At 43.9% G+C, this 20978-nt stretch overlaps 2 protein-coding genes across 7 annotated transcripts; one reads left to right on the forward strand and one right to left on the reverse strand.

Annotated features, from left to right (window-relative positions):
* Positions 1–108: 108 nt before the first annotated feature.
* LOC121616887 lies at positions 109–13173 on the reverse strand. Of its 6 annotated transcripts, XM_041951778.1 has the most exons (5): positions 5655–5778; positions 5290–5405; positions 3088–3798; positions 2599–2847; positions 109–1655 (listed from the first exon to the last, which is right to left on the reverse strand). In XM_041951778.1, the coding sequence occupies exons 3-5, from the start codon at positions 3661–3663 to the stop codon at positions 1296–1298; spliced, it is 1185 nt and encodes a 394-aa protein (XP_041807712.1). In that variant the 5' UTR covers positions 3664–3798; positions 5290–5405; positions 5655–5778; the 3' UTR covers positions 109–1295. The 6 variants fall into 6 exon arrangements, with proteins under 6 accessions (XP_041807712.1, XP_041807687.1, XP_041807667.1 ...); XM_041951753.1 differs by lacking the exon at positions 5655–5778 and adding an exon at positions 13112–13173 and having other exon boundaries at positions 2599–3798; XM_041951733.1 differs by having other exon boundaries at positions 2599–3798.
* Positions 8542–20802, forward strand: LOC121616924 (dysbindin-like). Its single transcript, XM_041951814.1, has 4 exons — positions 8542–8760; positions 19483–19635; positions 19736–19879; positions 19964–20802. The coding sequence occupies exons 1-4, from the start codon at positions 8718–8720 to the stop codon at positions 20221–20223; spliced, it is 600 nt and encodes a 199-aa protein (XP_041807748.1). The 5' UTR covers positions 8542–8717; the 3' UTR covers positions 20224–20802.
* Positions 20803–20978: the final 176 nt, after the last annotated feature.

Here is a 20978-nt window from a genome sequence, read left to right on the forward strand (position 1 = left end):
TTTTTACCTCATTTGAACTCAATGCTGGTCCTCACAGTTGCATTCAAAGCACCTTCTGCTTGTAAATTGATGTTTTGGAGATAAAATGTACAAGAAATTTTACACATGATGAATTTATTGAAAAGTGAGAAAACCATTTTGCTGGTTCAAGACTCGATCTGTGTTTGCAGCACCTTGTCTGCCCTAATTGTGGCATCATGTTTGAGTCCCCGTGGTCCGGATTTAAATTTTCAAGTTTGTCTAAATGTGTACTGTGTAGACCTGGGAGGAAATCACATTGCAGTGCTGTACACCGATCAGGGAATGTGCTTTTAAAGTACTTTCAAATAGCAGGAGCATGTCCACTCTTAACAACGGGACAGACATGTAAACGAGGAGCGCCGGTACAAAAGCAAAGCATGTTATACGTTATATGTGACAACCAGGCAAATAAAGGCATTCACACTGACATTCACAGAGAAGCTGAGAGCTTCCAGCATAGCATACCACAACACAGCCCACACAGTTAAAAACACAAACGTATCTGTCACCTTAAATAGAAAATAGAGGTAGAAGCGTAAAACTAAATCCTACTGAAAAAAGTGATGTCAATGTAAAAATTCACTGTCAAACGGAGGACTGTTTTATCAGACAAGTTCCTGGCATTAATAAGGATATCCAGCGATTTGGAACAAGATCTGTGGTTTATGATCATAAAGAAGTCTTCCATAATATTAGGCAGAAGAGAGAGAAGCTTGAAACAATATGATCAGCTGTGAAGGACCTGAGGGAGGTTTTTTTTGTGCTTTTCGGGGAACGTGGGCCGATTTTGTCAGAGCTGCTAGAAATAATATGAGCTTTCACTTTAAAACCCAAAGTGAAAATATTCTTTGAACCTACAAAATCTTTCTCAAATTCACTGAAGCAGCTCCCCACGGCAGCTAAGACGTGCACTTTGTTTCTCAGAAAAATCTTTTAAGTTGACTGAGGTCTCTCGTGAATAACATCTGAATTCTGCATCATGATGGACTCTGATCAGGCTTGCAGGAAGTGTAACGTTTAACTCAATTCTTATAGTCAGTGTTTGATCCCTGGCTTACCTTGACGAATATCCTAATGCAAGTTTATCTCTGGGGGATCCTGAGAGTTAATCTTATCATTCTTCTTAAGCTTTTACTCCTTAGACACAATTAAAAACCACAGTCAAGCACAGAAATATGATTCAGGAGGTAGAAAGACAGCAAATATTGGCTGAATACAGCAAAGATTAAAAGAGATCGATTTGTTTCCTGTCCGTAAAACAGCGACCCTCCTCACTACATGCAGTTAGTCCCTGGACCTCTCAACTCAGGGGCTGAGTAGTGTCTCCTCCGGACCCCCTCTACCTCCTTCTTCTGCTCCCCCGCTGGCCGCTCTGAACCTGGGGGAGCGTTGGGTTGTGGGGCCTTTAGGGACTCACACCCTTCCTCTGACTTCCTGGGGGAGGTCATTGGCTCCGGGGTGGCTGACGGCGGAGACCGGGGGGCCGAGACAGGGGTGAGGGCCAGGCAGACGTCCCCCACGCTGAGCTGGCGGCACTGCAGGCCACAGAGACGTGCGGTCCTCTGAGGGCTGCAGGAGGACCAGCCCCGCCCACGCACAAAGAACGGGTACTCCATGTAGACATCCACCAGCTCCTGGAGGAGGATGTTACATATGCACAGGAGGATTAGACACAGAAATGCAGCTTACACACTTGTTCACTAGGAGGTGGTGTTGTCCTACTTGTGCTACATTCATATCAAAATGCAATACAATGAGACAAATTGAATGATTAAGACTTGTTTGAAACCTCTTTTAATGTGCTTATCTAAAACATTCTATGTATTAAAAAGAGACCTTTGATAATTGCAGGTGTGCTGATCAGCTATTTCTGTGAACACTCAATAGATTTTTTTTAAACCACATACATAACAACAGTGCCATCCATAAATACATGATCCAGAGGTCATAGCAATTAAATATCAATAGCTACTTTAAATTTTTACTTAAATCTTTGAAAATCAGCTTTATTTTCTGAAGCAGCTGGGAGCTGTAGTTTAGCACTGCTACTACTTTGTAGTAGTATCATTCTTCACTTAAACATTAAATGAGTAGTCAATTTTTTTGTTTTTTTGGTGTTGCGGATTAATATAAATTTTGTGTAATAGTATTTTATGGCACTGGGACTGCGTATGTGGGAGTGCCTATGTTCATTGTAATGAAGGAGCGAGTCACTCAGTGCAGCAGTGTGGCTAATTTCTTCTTCTTCTTTGCCGGATTAGTTTTTTTTGTATTTGTTTACAGTAGAAAAACACAAAATATCACCCCTTTAACATGCCACAGTGAAAGCCTGACCAAAGGCATTTTCTCTTTAAGAATTTGAGAGGATTTAAGAATTTGTATTAGGCATAATACCATTCAATCAGCAGCATATTACACTGATGGAAAATCAAGTTCAAAGATTGTATTTACAGCACAACATCTCCCCTGTGACCTACATGCAACTTTTGGTAGTTATACTACATGAGAGGAATGATGCCAGCTACTTGTGGAGGGCCAGCAGTGAATGGTGAACACCAAAAAGTGATTCTCCTTCACCTGGGTCTGCTGGTCATGAAGCAGGATGAGGAGACGTGAGATGGAGGACATAGCTGAGGGGGAGATGCTTTGCACCGTGCAGCAGCTCAGGTGCAGGTCTGGACAGGCCAGTGATCCCAGCATGAAGTCCTCCGTCTGCAGGTGCTCCACCCTCCTCAGCCGCCCGTCCCTGAGCTCGATCAGAGAGCCTGCCACAAAGTGAGGGAGCAGCCAGGGAAAATGGTTGGGGGAGGATGAGGAGGAAGATGCCTGCTCAGAAGAGATGAGATCAGAAGATCCTGATGAGTCCTCCTTCATGGAGGTGTACGTGTTTCTTGACTTATTGTCAGGGGGAAATCTTATGTAGGAATGTCCAGAAACAGGGTTTTTGACAGCCTTTGCCAATTTGTGCTGCACATCGTGTTGCAGTGTAAGGTCCCCATGTGGACAGTGAGATAGGCATGTCAATGATGCAGGACGTGCTTTTTCAACCCTGGGAAAATACTCAACCTTTCTGTCTCTCCTCCTCACATATGGCCCTTTATTCCTCTCATTGCTCTCCCGCTCTGTGTTTAAACTCTTGTCACTTAACGTTTTGAGCTGCTCCCAGCCGTAGCCTCCACCCACCCTTTGGAAACCCTCATTGACCAGGGAGACGGGGCTGAATCTGGAGCGGTGAAGTGGGTGGCCTGGGTGGAAAGCAGGTGTGCCAGAGAAGTGGCTGTGGTGCTGATAGTGGTGAGAAAAGTCCCAGCCGAGGTGCAGGGGGTTGAAGTCTCTCCACTCTGCGCAGCCGTGATGCTCCCTGAAAGCAGAGAGGACCTGAGGTTTGGACCTGGTGGATGTCTGCATCCATGGCTGGTACAGTGCAGGAACACGTTTGGGTACGGGCTGGAAGGGGCCCGTGTGCTTTGTCTTAAACTCGCTGTGGCTTTTATAAGGATAGGGAGCCTTGAATGTCACAGCATCACACTGCTGCTGCTGCTGCAGCTGCTGTGGTGGTGGTGAGCTCCGTCTTTGGTCCCTCTTTTTGAGTGGGAGGTTGTCCCTGTCTGGGACAAGAGCTGGGTTCGGTGTGAAGCTCATTGGCTCACGCTGCCCGTCACTCACACTGGCACTGCATGCCCTTCTGCAGAAGCTGAGGAGGTGTTCTGATCATGTGACACAGACTCCAGTCTCTTGGCAAGCAGTGCAGATAGTTAGGTCCAAGGTCGTCACGATCTGAAAAGTAGAAGAAACAAATATTAGTGCACTTAATATCCTCACAAACAAGATGTCAAGCTGGAGAGAATCATTAAATTCCCTATCCGTACTCCCTGCTTGTGGCTTTCTCTCTTTCCAAAGATTTCTTGATAAATGACAGAACTTTCCCTCCCTACTCTGAATGTGCCACCTGGCACCATCAGTGCGTGTAAATATGCTCATTGACAGATAAATAGGAACTTCATCATCACTATCAGCTTGAAATGAAGCTTTTCCAACCACCAATTGCTATATTGACTGGCTTTCGTTTGATGGACATATACCGATGCCTTTGTTTAAAAAAAAAGTTACTATGGTAACAAAGTACTGCACAATGTGGTTGGTGAAGGAACGAGCGTAGCGACGACGACGCAAAGTAAAAGGGTGGGGGTGGGTAGAAAGTTAAAGGTTAGATTTTAATGCAAGGTTAATATAATCTTTCAATCAAGTTGTCACGGTGACATTTTCCACCAGAAACAAAAGAAAATGTGTGTATTCAGGTGCAGGATGTCAAACTCTCAACCCCAGTCTGCATCTTTCTCATGGGACTGAAGTGATCTCCAGCACCACAAACTACTGAAACCCCATCCTCCTCCTTACATGCATGCGCAGTGGTGAGTCAGTTCACTGAGAGGGGCTAAATTTAAGCACTTTGTGGCCACACACACGAAATGTTTTCTTAACTATGCTGCAGACACATTATTTACACAAAATGATGCAAGGATGTAGAGGGCAGTGCAGGACTTTTACAGCCTGTCAATGCAAAGCTCATCTCAATGCCCTGGATTATGTCATCATCATCATCATCATTGTTGAGCACCACTGCTGAATGGACCTCTGTCGCTCTGCATGACATGCATGTCTGATATGAGCTGTTCCTCTATTATGTGTGTGTGTGTGTGATCAGACATTACACTGGCGTTCCTGTGCGAGCGCTCAGCATTATACCATGAGACATAAATAGACAAGTATTTGTGAGCTAAATGCCTGCAGTGTAAATGCAAATTCATTCAAATGACTCAGATGTGTGTGGGCTTCTTACTCACAGTGACTGGCACATAGGTATGATCAGATCATGACCCAAACAGGCCCATACTGTAACATTATCCGGGCTGAATAACCTTATGAGGCGATCACTTCACTACAGGGTGCTAATCTACTCAAATGAAGTACACAGCAGTGTTGAGTGTGTTTGGTGCTATCATGATAAAGAAAGTCTGTGTTGAGGATTATTTGCATATCAGTAGTGGCAACATTGCACATAGTCAGCTTGATGTTTCTATATGGTGCTCTAGCACAACACAACCAAATTTAACCACCGGTGCTGAATCTCACAGCCTGCAAGTTCCTTGAGCATGCATTCAGGGTTAGGCTAATGCGTGCATCATAACTGGCTCTAAAAGACAGGAACATGCTGCATAAATCAAGAAAGACTGGTTTTCAAAAGCATCATTCTGGAGACTTACTCACATGTGCCTCCATCCACCCGTCCCTCTGTGCTTCCATCTTCACAAAGCATGTCCATCCATGTTCACAGACGCTCCACACACACACACACCTGTCTGGCTTCGTGTCGTCCTTCCAGGCTGCAGGTGTAAAGGCGAAACAGAGCAGAATGATCAGAGGCATCCAGACAAGCTCAACAGACTGTCTATCAGACACGCTCTCCTCCTTTTCTCTTCTCCTCTTCCTTTCTCTCTTCCCTCCTACTCGCTTTTACATTTTACACTCCCACTCTACTTAGTCAGTCGGTCCTGTTAACCTTTCTCAGACAGATTTGATGTCTCTCCCTCACCCTCTCTTACTTTCTTTCTCTCTCTCTCTCAGTCTCTCACATCTGAACTTTTTCACCCTGTGTTTGCTGCTGAGTAGCACTCTCAGCCTCTCTTCCATTTGTAATCACACTCCTCTTCCTCTCTCCGTGTTCCACTCTCTGCCTCGCTCCATAGCTCTCTGTTGTTGGGTGTATAATTAGAAATGAGACTGCTGTGCAACTCCTCAGCTGATGGTAGGCGTATGACTGCCTGATGGCTTTGGCACTTTGCCTGGTGTAGTGAGGGCAGGAAAGCGTTGCTTTAGACTAGCCTGGACACACACGAGCAAAAACAGAAATGTTGCTATCACATCTGCAATCTGACAGCAGACAGCCCTCGCTATCTCACTGCCTGCTTTTCTCACCTCAATGGGAGGATGCAGACTTACAATGCTTCATCCTCAATGAGCAAGACACCGAACTGTATGAATGCTTTGAAATGGCCAGTAATTGCTTTTGAGCAAAGTGTTCAAAGGTCAGCATTAAGTACCGGAGCCAATCCTCTGCAGAAGAAGAAGGCCTTTCATGGTTGTGCAGACAACATTAACAATGTCCCCTCACCCTCACCCACGCCCCGCCGCCTGCTCGCTGTGTATGTACTTTTCCTCACTTTCTTCTTGCTTGCTTTCTTGCCTCCCCCTTACATCTCATTTTAAAACACAAGAAAGAGGACTTGGCCTTTGCTTCGTGGCTGCCTCAGCAGCACAGCAGCCCAGGTCTCAGCTATTGATTTTGCAGGGCCTCAGCAGGTGAACCCCCAGTCATGAGAAAGCCCACGCAGAATTTAGTTTGAGGTGAAGAGGATTTCTCACTTTGAGTCACATCATGCTTCCTCTGCCCACTCGCTCTCTTTCTGTATCGCTCTGTTTTCTCTCTGTCTTTTTCATCCTCTGATGTACATGCGCACATACACTCCCTCTCTCTCACACACACACACACACACACACACACACACACACACACACATGCTGGAGAGAGTTCACGCCATGGTAAGGCGCTGCATTGCAGTCTTTGCCACAACTAGCACATTCAGGCTTAACCGCCGCAACCACTGACATTTACAAAGAGTGTGTTTTTATTGATAGAAATCGCCAGTCACTCCCACCACTTCCCAACTGCTAAATTACAGCTTGTATTTGGAGTTTCAGTTTTCAGCGTGGCACAAATGCCAAGTTTCAGTGGTGAAAGTTTCCGTGCTTATGCACTTGTAGACATAAGCATGTTGTCTCATGTAAAGAACTCTGTACCATGGTTTTGGTACTCCGTAAATAAAGATAAGTTCAATTGCTTTAACTTAAAAAATATAAATCTTCTTTTGATCAACAAGTTAGTTCACTGTGTGCTTATTCTCACACCAGCGACTTTTCCTGCCTGTATCTGAAGCACAGCGCCCTTTAAAAGCCTCTCAAATACCAGTGCAGTGTTCTGGGCGAAGGTGATGATGTAATGCGGCTCTGTGAAGCCTCTGCATGCAAATATTGTGTAATGAGCAAGTGCAGCTCAGACAAAGTGGAAATGTCATCTGTTGTCCACTAGATGGTGTCCAGGACACACAAACTGTCAGAGATTCTGCTGCAGCCTTCATCTCCTCACTCTGATCCAAATTATGTTTTGAAAAAAAGAGAGAGGATTTTTGAAGAAAGTTTTCAAAACCCCAAATCAATTTTTTTGGTGAGCCAATGACAGGAAATGAAGGGAGAGAGATTGGGATGACATGCAACAATGGTGGACTGGACTCAGAGTTGGAAATAAACCTCTAATCCACCAGAGCAGCAAAGCATTAAAAACATAAAGAAAAAAATTCTGCCAAAACTAACTAACAACAAGAAATATGAAATTGGGCTATAACGATTACTATTAACTTATTTTTTTATCATAGATTAATCTGCTGCTTATTTTCTCAATTAACTGATCAATTGTTTGTTTAGTAAAGACAGTGAAAAATACCCATTACACTTCCCCCGTGCCTAAATGTCATGTTTTGTTCAAACCCAAAGGTATGTAATTCATAATGATAGAAAACAGAAAAGCTATAAATCCTCACTGGTTTAAGATGGATTTAAAAATTATCTGAGAAGTCGCACATTAATTATCTGTTCAAGATTTAAGATTCAAGATCGTCTTTATTATCACTAAGCATAGCATGCCAACGAAATTTGTATTGCAACCCCCATGTTAGAAACAATAAGAAATATAGGAAAGTAATAATAAACTAAAATAAAGATACTACAATAAACTAAACTAACATGCAGATAAAAATATGTTAATTGCCTGATTAATTAACCACTAGTCGTTTTAGCTTTATGGATCTTTATTTGAATGCCTTCTGTCGGACATCTAAAACAATTTTTGTGTAAAAGACATTGCTATTAATGTTTGGATTGAAAAAATATTTATATTCAACAGCACATTCTAACAAAATGTAATGATAATATCAGTTTCATTTAGAATTTGCCTCTCTGCAAGGAACAAAGTGATCTTTGTGAAGAGGAACCACAATAAACCACCATCAATGCCATTCAGTTCATTTTTAAACAATTCCGACAAATAATATTGTTGTTTATTCATATACCATTTGTGACATCACTTGTGCCTGATGGTGCCACAGAAGAAAGAGGATTTAGATCTGCAACAAAAAGGGAGACAGGGAACAAGAGATGGAAGAGAGGGGGAGGGAGAGAGGGAGGAGGGAGGGGGTGTAAGAAGACAAAAATAACAAAAGGCATGTGCCTGTCTCTCCTTGGTATTTTCCACTCTGTTACATAAAATCCCTCCTTCCCTTTTCTCAATCCCTTCCTTGCTCTCCCTCAACTCCTCCCTCCTCCCTGTCATTGGTCAGCTGGTCGGCTCCACAAAGCCACAAACTTGTTCTCTCCTCATCCAAGTGGCTCAGAGTCCACCGAGGGGGAGAGGGGAGCGGGGAAGCAGAGCGGCGGCGTGGCGGTCAGCGTCAGTCACTTCGAGCAGAGGCGGTGGGAAATGATCGGCAGCCCCCCTGCTGAACTCTCACAGGGCTGAGCGGCCGTCACACACTCACCACCTCTGACTGATCATCCCTGTTTCCTACGACTGCTCCAGCAACAGGATGAGCTCCTCGTCAGCCAACCTTCACAACAAGCGCCTGCCCTGTGAGTCATCTTTAAAACTTCTAAACCTTTTGCAGAAGCTCAGCTTTTAGCTCCTTCGGAGATTCAGCCACAAGTTTGCTCCATTAACACAGTTGTTATTTTTAGATGTAGAGCAGGACATTAGAGAGGAGCAATGTATTCTCCATATTTGGTTGCCAGACGTATAGCAGACACACAGGCTGAACATTTAAGGCAAAGAAACAGAAACTCAAGCTGCATTCCAAGCATCACATGTCTGTGCATGGATGCAGCTGAGGTAAAACCCACCTTTCCCCGTATTTGTGTCCAGTTACTTGTGTCCAGTGTCTATGTTATATTAAATGATGTGAAATTAATTTCAAGTAAGTGAGGAAAGTGAGGCACTAATTGACCATATTTATTCCCTACTCCATTACTATGAGGCAAAAGCTGTGTGTGTGTGTGTGTGTGTGTGTGTGTGTGTGTGTGTGTGTGTGTGTGTGTGTGTGTCAGATACATTGTAGGAGCTGGTGTGACAGTCCAGCCAGTGTGTTAAATAGCTGCCGTGTGTGGATGTTGCCTGGAGTGATTGGTCCAAGTGCTGTGCTGGCCAAAAAATTAGACAGGAATGTTGAATCATCACCCTGAGTAATGTTCACTAATACCAAGTGAATAGGTCACACTCTCTTTGCACAGGAAAGGGGATGCATTCCCCCACACACACACTCACACACACACACACACACACACACACACACTGAAGCAGGCTTGGATTTGGGCCACCGCAGAGCTCCAGACAAAGATCTCTTATTTCTAATGGGATTGTGCCTGCAGATCTCATCAGTCGGCTGACTGCAGCGGGGTCTGCGGCTCATTCCACAGACACACCAACCCAGATAGGACTCACCGACCTGAAACTGAATTAGTCCCAGTGAGATCAGCGTGTGATTTCACGAGGCTAAAAAGAATCAGGGCTGTGTGTCCAGGGAAGACGTCTCCCATCTGTTGCTCTGCCCCGCAGCCTCTGTGCCCCAGCAGTCCGCTCTGTCACGTTTTGATTATTGTGGGAATGTGCCAGAGAGTGAAGGCCTGACCAGCTGTTGAGAGCGTGTTACAGATGGCAGGGCATTGGGTGTAGAAGGAACTGTTTCTACTCTCTCTATATTCTTAGGACTGAAAAGTAGATTCTGTTTAATGAGCTCATTAGAGACGTAAAAATCCACATCATGTACTGTCTGTATCCTTAAATGATCAAACTCTGAGGTTTCTATCTCTGCTATGCTGCTCTGCTATCTAATCGCCACTGGATTGTTGCCTACCAATGTGAGAAAACTTCACAGGCTGCAAATACACCGATTATTCTGGCACGTCAGCACTAACAGCATATGTGTGTGCTTCAGTGTGAATACGCTGAACAGCTTTACATGGGTGGCTGAATAAGGTTCCCATCAATTCAACAGTCTAAGCTGTGCAGCCCTGGAGACATAGACCAGCTCCTCTCATTAGTTTCCTAACAAATCCATCTACTCACTGTTCAGCTGAATCCTCTGGGAATAGACAGAGCTAAGGCCTCCAGGCATACGCACAGTGTTCAGAGCCCTCATCAGACAGACAGCAGCGACTCATCATGTGAACATTCCTCCAGACGTGTGAACCATGTAACACAAATTCACCTGTTTGATCACTTACTGATTTAGAGTTTGTTCACTGGGTGCTGACGTTGAGAAGAAGCAATGTTTTATTCCTCTATCAGGAAAAAAGGTGAGAAATTAAAGCAATCAGTTAACAAACAATTGAATGACTATGTGACAGGGACGATGCGGAGAGGTTTAACTCGACTCCGCAGTTCCTCTCAGCTCTCTGGAGCGTTTAAATGATTTCCAGTTCACTGTTTTGTTTCACTGTCACGCAGCTGTTTTCAGCTAAAAAGCTGTAAAAGCCCACTGTGTGCCACCTGCCCACAGCAGACAAAGACAGGTTTAACTACCAGCTGGTGAACAGAGTGGAGCATTTAGCAGCTAAAGAGCCAGATATTTCCCTTGTGAGCTGGTGGAGACCAAAAGCAGAGCTAAAAGAGAGTGGATATTGGACTTACATTCATCAGGTGGCCAGAAACAGGATTGCTGTTGTTGCTGTCTTGTTGTTTTTATTGTTGCTCTGTACATGCTGGATGTCTGTAAGAAACAGTTATAACTGTTTGCTATTATTAATCATGAAAGTGATCATATTTCACTGTTTACAACTTGTTTCTGCTGCCCCCAAGTGGCCAAAATCTTATTGCTTTAATAAGGCAAGGAAACACATTAAAACAGCCCACACTAGTGTTTTACCTTATTTTGCCAGTTTAGACTTGTCTGAGGACTTCATTGGCTCATGAATTTTGGTAATGTCATGTGCTTCCAGTATAGCTCTTCCCAACTTCAACCTAATTAGCCAGTAAGCGAAAACATCTCTGTGGCCAAACGATAGTAGCTTTAGTGTGGTGGCAGTGCAGTATTAAGTTGCCCCAAGTTTCATTTGAAGGGAATAAATGTGCAGGAGAGTAAATGAATCATGCATAAGAAAAAAAATGGAATAAAAATAATTGCATTTAAAAAGGTCACAAACTTGACAAAAACAAAAATGCCTTTAGTCTTCTGCAGCAAGTAGAGGATCTGCAGGTGCCTGCAGAACCAAAGATTCCTACAGAAAAGAGGCAGTGCTGCTTTTCCTGGAAGAACAGGGATCAGAGTGAGCGTTGGAGAGATGTCAGCGTGAGGGTTTAATGGTGAAAGAACACTTTCCCTGATTGCCTCGCTGTCTTGTTAAGGCACACTTAGACAGAGAGGAAACTCGCTCAACCTCCACGAGATCATTTCAAGTTTTTTTTAGTGTGACTGCAGATTTAATTATCTGATAAAAGTGTGACAGGGTTTTCTGTGCTCAACTTTGTTGCCATGCCCTGCGTCAGACTGTTGACAGCTACTCCAGATGCACTAATGATCACTGATGCTGTGATTCTACAGAGTTTTGAGCATTATTGGCTGATTGGATTGCTTTAACAATAGTTATTAATCATATTCTACTGTTGATTAATAGTCATTCTGGATAAGAGGATTATTCATTGTAGAAAAAACATGGATATGTCAGTACTGTCAGCTGGTGAAGCCTATTGTGTTGATCAGAACTCATGACAGTCTGCTTGTGGGCTTATGGAGGGCAGTGGGACAAGACACTGACCTACAAACAGTCCTATTGTCAGTCTGGGTGTAATCCAGGCAGGAGAGAAGGAAGGAGAGGGTTAATACTGATGTCATTGTTGTCCAGACGAACTGGGCTGATGGTGCTGGACACTGCTTTGTCCCAGAGAAAACAACCCGATCTAATATGCAAATGGAAACACACACATGCATGAACTGCAGTATGGACCAGACAGACAAACAAACACACACCAGCAGCTTGCATAAATAATTTACTGTCCTTGCAACTGGAGCCCGCCGAATGGCAGCTTTTTGGAGTGAAAATAAGAAGTGAGGGACACCAAAAATAATAGTGTGAGACAGAGCAAGTCTCCAAAGATATTATTGTCCATTTTACATGTGTGGCCACCTATCTGTTCCACTTGGCAGTTTCTCTCCTGAGGAACGAGGAAAGGATCCAGCATAAACAAGCAGTGTGTTGGTTTGAAAGTGCAGCCGTTAGAAAACAGAAACCTGTAAAACAGCAGGAGTGTGCTAACCAGGATGTGCTGAGGCACTCTGCATCATCTTTTTAATGTTGTGATAAATTAGCACGTGTGGTTTGTCGCCGCAGCTCCGCTCTTGCTGATATAGCAGGATAAATCTTCTACCTGTAGCCAACCGGTCGCTGCACCGTTCTTCAAAGCCACTGAGACACCATTAATTACAGTAACAGCCCCAGCAAAGAGACTGATCCACTAATGACCAGCTGTAGACTGTTAACAGCCTGCTGCTGCGGTTGAGGTCAATACTGTGCTGGAAGGTACGGAAGAGACTCTCAGTAAAAATAACAAGACGTCCTCTTTAAACTAATGAGCCTGTGCAGAATTCCTTCTCTCTATCCTCTCCATCTCCACAACCCACACCCCTGTGTTGACTCACTTTTGGCTAACCTCTCTCTGCCATCATGCTCTAGATTTTTTTAAGACATCCTCCTCCTCATTTTTAGCCTTTCTGCGAGTGTTCCTGTCCTGCCTGACCTTTCCTCCCTCCCTCTCCTCGCTGCCTTTCTGTGTTTACAGCAACTCATTGCCTTCTTCTGCACCCCCCCTCGCTCTGTGTAAGAGTTAGGAAGCCATCCATGTGAAATGAAATCTCTCTCCTCCGACACAAAGTGTCTGGGTGGAAAGGGCAGCCAGTCTATTTGCAGGGGCCTCAGCCCAAACAAGTGTTACCTCAGAGTTTCGGGTCTGTCCTGGCGGTTAGAAGTCAGCGATGGCGGTCTCTGTGCAGGAGGTGATCGTGCCTCGTCCATTCAATGTACATACAAGACTGTGTGTGAGAGATGAAGAAGGATGAAGAAGAGTTGATACTAATATTGATATACAGGTGACAAAAATGACTTCTAAACTACTAACTAAAGATATAAGTGAAAACAAAAACATAGAATTAAAACATAATTAAATAAATAGATGTTGGTAATGAATTGGGAAGTAAATAAATGTCTTTTTATTTTATTATGTATACCATATCAGTGTGTGTCAGTAGTTGAAACAGAAATGTAGAAATAAAGGAAGAAATCATAAAAAAGATAATGTAGATACATTAATTTAAATTAAATTATTAGCTGATGTCTCAATTAATTGCAAACATTGATTTATTTGTGCCATTATTAAATATTTATTTCTTAGCATTTATGTATTTATATGTCTTAATATGTTAATTTACTGCTATATTTAATTATTTATTTGTGTAGTTATTTCAGCATTTATTTCTTTTTATTATTATGTTATTAGAATATATGATGTTTATATGATGTTTATATGTTGCCATGTTTAATTTTTTGTATTTGTTTTAGCATTTATTTATATATGAACTATGAAAGTAATTAATGCTTTGCCACATTTATTTATTTCCGTATATATATTAGAGCATTTATTCTTATATTTATTTATGAATGAATAAGACATTTGGGAACAGGCAAAAGGCATTAAGTCAGATTGTTTTGCTCAAACCACTGACATTGCATGAGGTTTTTTCTTGGCAGTCTGCTACTTCCATCTAATGGTGGGATGGCTGAGGCAACACATGGAAGTATGTGCCACCACCACAACAGCCTTTTAAACAGGGATGACCTCATCCATTTGTATAAGGAAGCCACTTCTCAGAAAAAGCCTGGGCTTGGACGAACAGGCTCAAACTAAGAGTCTGGCAAACTGCTCTATAATAAAACCGGAGGAGGAAACGATGGTGCCCACTGGGGTTTCTGTTAAACTACTGTTTGCTGTGGGGTTAAAGTCAGAGCTGGTCCTTCAACCAACAAGTGTAAAAACAACAGGCTCATCAGGAGAGGCAGTTTTCTCTGCTCCGTTCTGGCTCGACCTTCCCTTTCCTGTCACAGGGGAGTCTGCCAGAGAGCTCACATTTTCATTTAGCACAGTGACGGCCTAATGGCAGCCTGTGGGTGACACCGAGCCCTCCTATCCCTTCATTTAGCCTTCAGATCAATGTGTTGCCTGTGCTGCTGGTCTGCTAGTGCTTCTCAACAGCGTTTCAGGGTCCCTTCCCCGACAGTGGAAACAGGCACATGACAGTCAGACACTAAACAGATAGAGAATGACCCGATTCTTTGCATTTGTAGTTCTTACACTGGAAAATGTGCCTCTATTTAGAAAAAAAGATGTAGTCAGGGTGGAGACAGAGGAGCATTGAACGATCTCTGTATCATCATGTGTGGATGATGCATTATATGTGCTGGCAGCTGTGCCAGGGTCTTCTGAGAACTCTGTCTCATCATGACACAGTTTTCAATTCAAGAAAAACAAAAGCAGAAAAAGAAGAATTTAACATCTCGTGGTCGGTTAAGGATGGAAATCTATTAATGAAACTGAAGGCTCGTTTTGGGTATTTGCTCTCCGCTACATCCAAAATGAATTCCTGTAAATGGCATCATGTCTAAGGAGTGCAGGCCAGTCCCGTTCCCCTACATCGCTGCTTTTGTCCGGCTCTGAATGGGCCCTTTCTATCTCTGCCCCCTGAGCGGAGGATCTGGGTTTGTCTTTCTGTGGGGAGGCAGAGCGGCATGCATGCATGTCCGGTCTGCTCGGCCTGTCTGTCTTTCTGTCTGTTCCAGTCATTCTGCACGTCCAGCTGGTCCTGAGCCCTGATCTATGACCTTTTCTTTCTCAAGTCCCCGAGCACCCAGAGGAAGGAAGGAGGGGGAGACAGAAAGGAAGGGGGGGGTGAGAGAGATGATAGAGGGGGAGACAGAAAGGACAGAGTGTGAGACAGACACATGACATGACATGGAGGGAAAAGACAGAGGCAGGCAGGCATACAGACAGATGGAATGAAAGAAAGATAGAAAGAAGGAGGAGAGACAGACGACAAAAAGAGAAACAGAAGAGAGAGACAGAGGGACAGAAAGAAATACATAAAAACAGAAAAAAGACAAAAAGACAGGCAGAGAGAGAGAGACAGAGACAGAGAAAGAGAAAGAGAAAGAGAAAGAAGAAAACTGACAGGAGTCAGAAAAATAGAAAAATAAAGTAAAAGAGATGGAAAGAAAAATGGCAGGAGGTAGAAAAAGGATGAGAAAGCCAGAAAAAAGACACAGTGGAGACGGAGAGGTAGAGAGAAAATGGGAGAAAAAAGACAGAATCAGACTGACAGACAGAAAGACAGACAGAAAAAAGACAAAAAGAGAGACGGAGAAAAGGCAGAAAGAAAGGCAGAAAAAACACAAACGACAGAGAGAAAAACATAGAAAGAGAGAGAGAAAAGATAGAAACATATGTACAGATTGACAGACAAGAAAGAGAGAGAAAAGACAGAATATGAGGTCAAGCTCCGGCCTGTAGGTTGTTTGTCTCTCTGTTCTCTCTCTTGAGCGACCACAGGCCCTTCAGACATCTTGTGGTGTGAAACTGAAGACTGAGCTGTGGCGGGGCTGTAGCATCCCAGACATGTGATCTCATGTGGACACCGCGGCCACGGTTTTCTTGTGACAGAGGACTTTCCCGTGTGAGTGGCTGCGCTAATCAGAGGTCACAGGGGTCGTATCGATGAAGGTGATTCAGTGGAAAAAAGAACTGGATAGGGAGGCAGAATCAATGTGAGGATATACATCTGCAGCTAACCTTTAGCTCTCCGCGGGCTTCAGCCTTTAAGTAGAAACCAATCAATGCTGTGATCAATCAGTGTTTAACCGAGTGGGAAAAAACTCCAGGATAAGCAATTTGTTTAAACCAGGAACCTGCAATTTTCCTGGAGACATTTTCAGCGCAGATGGGCTATTTGAGTCCTGCCTGCTCTCCTTTTGAAAGAAAAGAAAGGAAAGTCCCTCATCCAGTACAAATGCAGTGTTTTGTCTGACATGATGTCCTCGGCCGGTCACGTGAAACAAGGAGCTCCTTTCATCTTTCATCCGAACACACATGTCAAGCCGGCAGCTCCCGATTGTGACTGACATCTTGCTTTGTCAGCGCTGCTCCCCTCGACAAAAGTGTTCCCGATTGTGTAACGGTGCAAGGAGAAGAGAGCATCGCAGGCTCAGACGTCCACACACAGACAGAAGTGCTGCAAAGACAAAATGGCATAAAGATGACTGACACAGGAGGAACAGCTTGCAACTATGAAAGAGGAATTGCACCCAGGAATCACCAACATCGCCTCCTGCAGAGCAGTGACGTAAATGACTAAACAAGGAATTAAGACCATTTCACACATCAGAATCTATCAACGGGTCTTAGGGCGTCAGCGTCTGTTGGGGTTGACTATAAGACTATAAAGTTTCAAAAAGAAAGAAGGAGAAGTTTTCAGAGCCAAAATACCTCAACTAAACTAGAGCTGTGGAGTTTGAAAGATGAAGGCATTTATCAGGCAGGGAGACTGAAACTAAAGAAATTGATTGGCATCACCGAATCATTGGAGCTGGAGTTTCTGGAGCTTAAACCATACAAGGCACTAAAGGGCAAGATATCAGTCCCTGCTCCACTGGTTTGGACTGTTTTTTAGGATGAATGAGGATGAGAGGAGCAGTTTGATGCAGAGAATAATAATAATAATAATAAACTGAATGTGTCTATTACCTTTTATACAAGATTTGCAGCTCAAAGTGCTTTACAAAGAAGAAATCATCTGCACTAAGTGCTTCACATAAAAAAGAAAGACGGACAATCAACCTCACTTCAATAATAACAATAAAGATAAGATAAAAAAATAATTTACAATAAGTACTTATAAATGGTCACGCTTTAGCTCTGTTTCCAAGGTAGAAAAATGAAGTTTTCGTCACTTGTTGATTTGCTGCAGATCAGAGATAACAGATCGATTTTTTCATTTTGTCTATTAAAAACAAATTGAATGAGTCTGGTTTCTGGTTTCTGATACCATGCTAGGATCTCCTGGAGTGGAGTTTTTTAAAACATTAAATCATGTTTAAAAGCACCATAATTCCAAAACAAACGCACAACAATATGATCAGTGTGTCAAGGCAGATATTGTCAACTCATCACTTTTTGCTGTCAGTGTGCTTGTAGATTTTTATGTTGTCAGTCTGTGGGGAATCCCATTCATATCTCCGCGTTCTGCACACACACTGTATGCGGTGCTGTCAGCCAGTCCAGCCCTGAGGTTTGACTTGTCCTCTTGTTCCCTTCCCTCCAAAGCTGTCTGCCTATCTGATTGCAGTCCCCGTTCCGAGGAGGCAGGATGTCAAATCGTGCAGAGCAGAGCTGCAGTGACAGGCGCGTGTCCTCCCGTCACCACAGACATGTGCCTGGGCACGCCTCGTGGGGAGGACTGCGCTGATGCAGCAATCTGAGGGTGGCAACCTGTTGCTGCTCTTAGGCAACATCTACATCTTTGGGATTCGCAGCATTATCCTGACCGCAGCAGTGATTAAGTCATGACTGTAGTTCATTATGCAGCAGGTTGTGTCAGTGGAAGCCTCTTTATATTGTCAGAGACAACAGAAGATCCCTGGAATCCTCTCTTTTCCTGGCATTGTAAACATCCTGAGCTGCGTGTCTTTCCTCCATCTCCCACTGGTGTATTTATAGAGCTGCTGTGACTGCTGCTCTCAACGCAGCCTGGATAATCTTGACAGTATTCCCACTTTAGACATGGCTTGAAAGCCTCATCCAATTAGCTCAATCCTTGTCTGCAGGTTGCAGCAGCTCCTCAAAACTCACTCTCAGCTCCCCGATGACTGTGCAAAATATGAATTCAACGAAAAGGGGGAAACAGCAGAAATGCACTTCACAATAAAAGACTGCATCATTTGTCAGTGCATACTGAGCATGTGCCGAAAAATGTGATGTATCTTCTTCTATAAAATGAATCTAAAGCAACAGTTTGCTGTCTTGCTGAGAGTTAGACAAGAAGATTGATGCCACTCTCGTATGTGTCTATAAGGTAAACATGAAGCTAGGTCGCGGTTAGCTTAGCACAAGCTAGCAAGTTCACATGGTACACCTCATTTATTTCATTCATGCAAAACCCAAGTGTAAAAACAAAAAGGTGTGGTCAGTGAGCTTTAGAGGTGCAGGGAAGGGAAACTGGTTCTGTTACCTTTGTGTGTCTGTGAACAGATTTGATGGGTCCCATAGAAATGGCGGGGAACTTTGGTGGGTCTTTAACTTAGCCTCTCCTCAAGGGAGCAATTAAGTGTCTTTTAACTCAGTTGTTGCTGTCTTTGTATTTTTAATCTTCTTCGTTTTTCTTTGCATTTACAGATATTGTAGGAAACGATTACAGATCTTATATCATCACATTAGTGTCAATTCAAGTTCTGTTTCCCTGACAGTGGAGGCCATAGTCTCAGGCATTTACAGTACTGACTTGAGCATTTCCCCGCTCCTCATTCCTCTTGCAGCCACTGCAGCAGTTCACCCCTCCACTGACTTGGACTTGCACTTAGCTTTATTACAAGGATGCTGATGAAGGGGAAAATGTGATCGCAGCACGGTATCTCAAACAAGATTAACTTGGGAAAGGACCTGACAGCTTGCTTTTGCAGATGAACCTGTGGATCTGATGTGGTAAATGTGCAGGCTTGGACAGCGTGGACGCTTGGAGAGTGTTTAATTAGTGTTGTGATAACAGCAACAATTTGATTTATCTGTTTGTGTGAACAGAAAAAGCAGCGTGTCACTGGAATGAATCATAGGAAAGAATGCTCAGTGGCAAATGGAGACATTTGTTTACAGTTAAGATATCAACAATATCTTTTATGAATTATGATATATGTGATTTTTCATTGCACCTCCTTGCTTTGTTAAATTTCAAACGGCAATCTCAGCAGTCCATAAGAAGGAGATTCCACCTCCTTACATCTCTCACTTTAAGCTCAATGTCTCCCCCTTCTGGATACCTGGATATATGTGACTGTGAGATGTGTCTGACTGTATCATCATCACCACGTAATATCACTGGCTGGCACACCTGCCTCCAGACTGGAAGAACCATTCTGTGAAATCTTGCTGTGTAGCGTTTGACTGGAATGCAGCCTTACATGTTCTCTGACCTCTAATCTGCAGTCATCAGATATGACACCTTATCTGAGCTGCTATCTAACTCCTGGTCCTTCTGTTGTGATTGCCAGCGGAGGCCGAGCGTGGCCAGAGGCTCCCAGATGTGGACGCGGCACAGCAGCTCAAGTTGAGAGAGAGGCAGCGCTTCTTCGAGGAGGTCTTCCAGCATGACGTGGATGTCTACCTGTCCTCGGCGCACCTTTGCATCCGAGACTACAAGAGACGTGAGTTGGCCTTGGTGGCGCTTTTGTAAACCCGTAAGCACACACAAACACACATTCATATACAAATGCACGTCATTTCATTGCTACCCCTCTCCTGCAGCTCCAATCGGCAGCATCTCCTCCATGGAGGTGAATGTGGACTTGCTGGACCAGATGGAGCTGATTGACATCTCTGACCCAGAGGCTTTGGATGTCTTCTTCAGCGCCGGGGGAGAAGAGGGGGTGCTGACCTCCCCGCTGCCAGGTATGGAAAACCGGAAATAGAAGAGAGATCACAAGACACACTGCACGACTACATCCCTAACAATATTTTTCATCTGACTCACAGTGCAAGGAAACAACAACGACAAGGAGGTCATCAGTAATGGACTCTTTCGACATGTCCTTGAGGGTCTTGAGGCCAAGTCCCGCATGTCCTCCACATCTTCAAACTCCTCTTCCGACAGCCAGACCATGAACGCCAGCGGGGGGGACACCCCTGTAGTCAGGTCAGACGATGAGGAAACACAAACCAGCACAGTCAAGAGAAGAGCCGCGCCTCCAGAGCCGGAGAAGGTGAAAAATCAGAGTCCATCACCATCCTCATAGGATGCACCGTCTCCACATTAGATCTCCACCTGCAGCACCACAGCTGACACCTCGGCAGGGGGCAAAGAGCTGACTTTGGTATTTGAGGCCTCTCAGCTGCGACTGCCTTCCACACACCGGCTCCTATCACTGCTTTCAATCTCTCCTTTGATTCACGAGTTGTTGGTTGGGTCCTGTGTTAGTTTTGGAGGTGGGGACCGTGAACTGTAAATACGGAGATTTCCAATGAATTCTCACCTGCTTTCATTCTTGTCTTGGCATGTTTTGAAGGACAACACTTGTTCCCCTGTTTCTGATCTCACAGGACTTGCAGTTGATGAACAATGACTTTTCTATTTCGTATTTATCGGTATTAACACAACCCAAGACAAGCAGTGACTGGAATAAAGAATGATATTTGGATGACGTATGTGTTGAGGTAAAGTTAGTGGTCGCAAGCTTCAGATTATTAAAATGTACTGTTTTTGAAAGCAACACATTGTCCTGCCAATGCAAATTCTGTTTTCTAGCTCTAATTTTAAATGAATCTCTCACAAGATGTCTTTGTTTTAACAATAAAGGAGGAAAAGATATTCATGAGTTTCTGAGAATCAACAGAACAATTGCTGGTTATTTCAAGGTGCTTTGATGAGTTTACAAGTCCATAACTGCATCCAGACAGCGACTAAAAGACTGCTTAAGGGGACGTTTGAAGATGCCACAACCACACGCTGCAGGGCAGCCTCATAGCTTTTTAATGAACAAACAACAAACAA

Source organism: Chelmon rostratus, chromosome 2 (genome assembly GCF_017976325.1).
Source record: "Chelmon rostratus isolate fCheRos1 chromosome 2, fCheRos1.pri, whole genome shotgun sequence".
In the NCBI taxonomy this organism is placed as follows: Eukaryota; Metazoa; Chordata; class Actinopteri; order Chaetodontiformes; family Chaetodontidae; genus Chelmon; species Chelmon rostratus.